Source organism: Pediculus humanus, genomic scaffold (genome assembly GCF_000006295.1).
Source record: "Pediculus humanus corporis 1103172107713 genomic scaffold, whole genome shotgun sequence".
NCBI lineage: Eukaryota > Metazoa > Arthropoda > Insecta > Psocodea > Pediculidae > Pediculus > Pediculus humanus.
In genome coordinates this window covers 33,080-39,421 of record NW_002987317.1, presented here as the reverse complement: position 1 = coordinate 39,421, position 6,342 = coordinate 33,080, and the positions used below count along the sequence as shown (strand labels likewise).

The following is a 6,342-nucleotide window of genomic DNA, read 5'->3' as shown; positions in this document are numbered from 1 at the left end:
AATTTTTGAATTTTTTTTTTTTTTGTATTGTAACGATATGGTAAATAATTTTTAATTATAAAAAAACTTTTAAAAAAAAAATATCGATTTGATTGATTGTAAAATCGAAACATAAAATATTATTTCCAAAAAAAAATGTTTTTATTGTATTTATGTTTTTTTTTAAAAAAAAAAAATAAAACAATCATTTAAACAATTAAAAAGAAAAAAAATGTGAAAATACTTTACCTCAATCAAAATAACAACACACACACAGACATCTTTTATGTTTTAATGTTATTAAATTATTTTCCTTAACAAATTTACAATAACAATAAATAAATAAATAAAATGTAGTTTTTGTTGTAGTCGTATCGTAGCGTACTACCAGAACGTTCATTCACAAATATCACATGTTATACTAATTCAATAAATGTTTTGCAAATAATTTTCAAGTTTAAAGAGTAGTTAGTGTATATAACAGTAACTGGGGTAAAACAAGTTTTCTACTCTTAAACGACGACTAAAATTTAACTTACTTTAAAAAAGGACTAACTGATATGATAACTAATTTGCTACTTGTATACTACTTAAATACTTTTTTTTTCATTATATATAAACATTTATATTTTTTTTAATAATAAAATCTCTTTATGAAACTACGTCATCGATTTAACATTCTCGTAATTAAAACACGTATTATTATTATTATTAATGACATTTATGATAAATTCAGTGGACTTTGTACCTTTTTTTTTTTATTATTATTTTTCCATCGAGATTGTTGTACCTATGTAGTACTATGATTTAAAAAAAAAAAAAAAATTTGAACTGGTTTTAGTAGTGATACATTCAACGTAAAGAAGTCCGGTTTGTTTTCGGTCAACTTGTTTAAGGGTTAGGGGGTCCTGATTACTTTTTCCCTTGATTACAAAAAAAAAAAATTTTTTTAAATATCTTTAAATGGGTTAACTATCCCCCTCAAAGTTTTTTGCCCGAAATTATTTTTACTTTATTTTCCCGCGAAATTTTTAAAGAAAAAAAAAAAAAAAAAACTTATTATTATATCCGGTTTACCTCAGGATATGAAGAACAACAAACGAATACAACCGTAAACGTCTTATCCAAGTGATATTTCTCCAGGAGTTTTTTGAATTTTTTTTTGTTTTTCCAGTTTTAATATTAAAAAAATGTCCTGGCGGGAAATCTATTCTCGATGACATTCTCTATGGAATGATAAAAAAAAAAAAAATTTTTTTTCTTATCTAAAGTGTTTAAGAATTGATTATTTTACTCGTGATGACCCCCCAACGATTTTTTTTTTTGATGTGTCGTCATCATCATCATCATCATCATCATCATCTGTGTGCATTAATTAAATCGTCGTAAAATTTTACGTTTTTTTAAAACATTTGATTAATGATAATAATAATAGTAATAGTAGTCGTAATAATAATAATATTATTACAAATGCCAATGAATTAAATAATTAGATAATTATTATTAATTTATTAAAAAAATTCGCGACATTTTTCCTCGAGCCATTTTGATTATTTTTTTTTTTTTTTTGTAAACATTTTAAAAGTGAAACTGAAAAATTAAACCGTTTTTTTTCCTTTTAAATTAAATTTAAATTTAAAATTTAAATCCCGTATCGATTTTATATTGCAAGTTGAAGATGAATGAGAATTAAAAGAAAAAAAATTATTTAAATAAAATAATTATTAAATCATCGATATAAATTTGGCCGAGTTTAAAAAATTTTTTTTTTTTTTAGTTCGAGTCAATTGAAAATATATAATCATCATTATCATTTGAAGAGAGAGAGAGAGATAATAATATTAGAAAAATATAACGAAGACGCGTTTGCGTGTGAATGACTATAATAAAATGACGTGTTGATAATATTATTATTATTATTATTATTATTTTAAAATGACTCAAAATCATTAAAAAATTTTTTTCACGTTTAAAATTAAATCCTTCGTTAAAATTTGAAAAAAATTTCACCTTAAACCCAAATTTTTGAATTTTTTTTTTTTCTCTCATATTATTTCAAACGATTTAATTAATAATTAGTTTAAACAAACACACGCACAGACAAACAACAAACAAACAAACAAACAAAAAGTGCATGTCAATAAATTTACAGGAAGTTACAAACAATTCATGTCAAAATATAATTATGGGTTTGATTTTTTTTTTTTTTTTTGAAATTTTCTATTATTATTATTATTTTTTCGGAAAAGTTTTCTTTTTTTTTTTTACATTTCCTCTCATTTTATTTGTTATAATAAAAATAAAAAAAATTTAATAATAATATATTAATAAAACCGCTAGTTCGAGTTTGAGAAAAAAACTGATATTAATAAAATAAAAAAAAAATTTTTAGGTTACTTTAAACTGTGCTACACGCTTAAAATTTTTTTTTTTTCGTCTGTTTGTTTGTTGAGTTTGAAAATTTGGGCGTTGTTTGTTGTTTGTTGTGTTTTAAATCAATCATTTTTAATAACAGAAAGTTACCGATGTCGATCTAAATTTTTTTTTTATTTTAAATTTACAATCCGACCAAATTATTACGCTTTGATAATTTTCATTCATTTCAAAAAATTCAAAAAAAAATTTAATAATAATAATAATAATGATGATGATAATAGTAATAATAATAATAATAATGATGATGATGATAATAATAATAATAATAATGAATTTCGTATTAAATATAATAATTTACCAAAAAAAAAAAAAAAAAAACAAGAAAAAAATTTTTAATTTTTTTTTCGTTTTCGTTTTTTTAATTTTCTCTTTTTTTCCCTCCTTCTCCTCCTCCGCCTCCCCCTAAGAAAAAAATCATTATTATTATTATTTATTTTTTTTAATGATAGTAATAAAGTGTGGGGGGATGGGGAGCGGGAGGGAGAAGTTTAAAGTCCAACTTTTTTCTCTTAAAATGTATGCACACCTGTAATGAGATACGATCTCTATAAATTTAAAAAAAAAATTTTTTTTTTTTATTTAAATCCAGGAATGGTTGTTTGCATTTGGATTCAAATTACACACACACGCACACACGCACGCACGCACACGCACACACACGCACATTTTTTAATGATTTTTTTAATTTATACTTAACCGAAAAAAAAAAAAATTAATTATTTGCGCTACTTCTCAGTTTTTGGTATGTTAAACATAAGTCAAGTCAAATATTGATATGTGAAGGGATTTTTACGATGGTCTCACGTCACATATTAATAATAATAATATATATAATAATAATATATATATATATATATATATATATATATATATATATATATATAAATTTTTTTTTTGGTCCTGTTGTTTTCTTGTTTGTTAATATTTAAATCGTTTTTGTTGACAGATATTTTTTATTGACTTTATTTTTTTTCGGTTAATAATGTCACATGCAGTAAAAAAAAAACACTTACTTTGTAACGGTACTTTCCTTTATTATTATTATTATTATTATTATTATTATTATTATTATTATTATTATTATTATTATTATTATTATTAAATTTTTTTTTAAAATGAATAATTAAATTCGACAATAAATTATAACAAGAAAAAAAAATTTAAAAAATTTTTAACGTTGATACGTTTACTTCAAAAAAAACTTATCAGTATTATTATTATTATTATTATTTTTAAAAAAATAATTTTAATATGGTAAACCTCAAAATCAAAAAATTTTTTGGGGGTTCATTAAACCAAAAAAACAAAAAAAAAATGGATTGTATGTTTTTATATGTAACACATTTTTTGTTTTGTTTTGTTTTTTTTTTTTTTTTTTGAATGTTTCAAATAGTAACCGTTAAACTTTTTCATAAATAAATAATAATAATAATAATAATAATAATAATAATTACAAATTGAATATAATTATTGTTCTGTATTAAAAAAAATGATAAAAATTATTAAAAATTTATTATGATTGTATTTAATTATAAGCATATCTTATTAATTTTTTTTTTTTTTTTGATTTTATGTATTATTTTCCATTATTATTATTATTATTATTATTATTATTATTATTATTATTATTATTAAAACAAATAAAAAATAGATCGAATATATATATATATGTATGTGTGTTAAGGTTACGTTTGAAACTAAAAATAATTTACAAATTCAGTTGTGACAAAAGTGTTTGTTCTAAAAAAAAACTTTTTATTTAAATAAAAAAGCATTAAGTTGTTAAATTTATTTTCGATTTCGAAATTTAAAATATAATAATAATAATAATTATTATTATTAATTGATGAATATTTTTTCGATTAATTTTTGAAAAATTTTAATATACAAACACTTAATCAAATGTATTTATTAAAATTCTATTTAATTTCATAAATTTTTTTTTTTTTAAATTATTTTATCCAAATAAAATTATTATTATTATTATTATTATTACAGTTTTTTTTAAATTAGGGAGGGGGTGTGTGTAAAAAGATTATTAAAAAAATTAATTTTACATAAAAAAAAAAAAAATAATGAGCGAGTTTATTATTAATTAATTTAATATGATAATAATTTAATTCGACTAAAAAACTTTATTTAATTCAATAAATAAATTAATTACTATTTTATTTATTATTTTATTTTTTTCGATAATAATAATAATAATAATAATAATAATAATAATAAATTAGTTTTTTTTTTAAATAAATAAATTAATTAAAATTAACCGTTTTTATTTATATCGAACGGATTATATTTTAACATGTCGGCCGTGTATTGTAAAAATCTCCTTCGGTAACTCTCCCAACTTTCTCGTAACGTCGGTTTTCTTCTTATATCATCATCTTCATTATAAATATTATCATCTTCTTTTTCCCAATTTCTATCCCAGGGATCTATTATTTAAAATAAATAAATAAATATAATGGAATGTTTTCCCAGATTTTGATACATTCATTTTGTAAACTTTGTACCTGAATATGTTTCACCTCCGTAATCATGATATTTAGTATATGTCACGTGTTTATCATTATTTGGATGAACGTGAACGTGAATGGGTTGTGAAGAGTGACCAGATAATTTTCCATATTTTACAAAATGATTTCCTACAAATAACAATAATAATAATAATTATTATTATTTTTACAATCATTTAAACTATTCAAACACCTTTATTTTTTTAAAAATGGTTTTTAAAAAGAATACATTTTGATAAATTAATAAATTAAATAAGGAGGGGAGGGAGCCATTAAAAAAAACCCCAACACGTGATTTAACATTTTTTCCTTTTACGTTAAATTCTTTTTTAATGCATTTTCCATGTAAAAAAAAAAAATTACAAAATTATCTCATTGGTTTTGTTTAAAATGATTTCGAAATGATGAGTACCACCCCCACCATCACCACCACCACCGAACTCATCATTCTATTATTTAGTTAACCTTGAGAAAACTCTCACTAAAAATGTTCTAAACATATAACATCCGGATATCGTTTACCAATTTCCAACCCTATAATTATTTAAAATATAATAATAATAATAATAATCAAATTAAATTTTTTCGAATGAGTTTGACATTGACATACATGTTTTTTTTTTAAAAAAAAAAAAAGTTTCTATGGAATATAATATATATATAATTTTGTTTTTGTTTTTGTTTTACGTTCTATTAATTTTAAAATATTTTTTTTTTTACAGAAATAAATAACACGTGAATAAATTTTACCAAAAGCAAAAAAAAGTAAAATCACTCCAATTGTTAATCCTTTAAGAGCAAGTACAGTGAGACCTGTTAGTAATGTCGTCATAACGCCCATTTTGTACATTATTGGCAAAAGAGCAAATTGCAGTCTTTTTCTATGACCGAAAAAACCGACTCTATGGGTTGAACCTAATCCGAAACTTCTTTCATTCCAATCACCTGAAATTGAAAATTATTAATTTGCATAATCAAGTTTTAACATAATCACGAGGAGTCAAATAAATTATTAAAAAGAGAGGAAGAAGATGGAGATGCAAAAAGAGAGAGAGAGAGAGAGCGAAAAGGGGAGGGGAGGAGTAATGATAACGTCAAAACAATCTAATAAGAATGATAAATGATGAATGTAATCAAAAAGATATGAAATTTTTTTTTTTTTTTTTTATACCTTCTCATTGTTTTCCTTTTTCCTTTTAATTTCAAAGGAAACGAAACAAAAACAAAAAAAAAAGTATGTAAATAATATCAAATTATTAAAATTTTAAATTTAGAAAATTGCAGTAAAAAAAAAAAAAAAAAAAAAAAACTTGGAGGCGTCGAAAGTAAGTTAAATAAAATAACCGTTACATTCTTTTCCCCCCCCTCTCTCTCTCTCTCTCTCTCTTTTTCTTCATTTCATTACTTT

At 21.3% G+C, this 6,342-nt stretch overlaps 1 protein-coding gene across 1 annotated transcript in view; it reads right to left on the bottom strand.

Annotated features, from left to right (window-relative positions):
- Positions 1 to 4,911: 4,911 nt before the first annotated feature.
- Phum_PHUM310400 (uncharacterized protein) overlaps positions 4,912 to 6,342 on the bottom strand; it is a gene marked incomplete at both ends in the record, with an annotated part of 1,759 nt that continues 328 nt past the window's right edge. Inside the window, 2 exons of the mRNA XM_002427286.1 lie at positions 4,912 to 5,063; positions 5,685 to 5,879. Coding sequence (XP_002427331.1) covers positions 4,912 to 5,063; positions 5,685 to 5,879 — 347 coding nt within the window. The remainder of the gene's footprint in view (positions 5,064 to 5,684; positions 5,880 to 6,342) is intronic.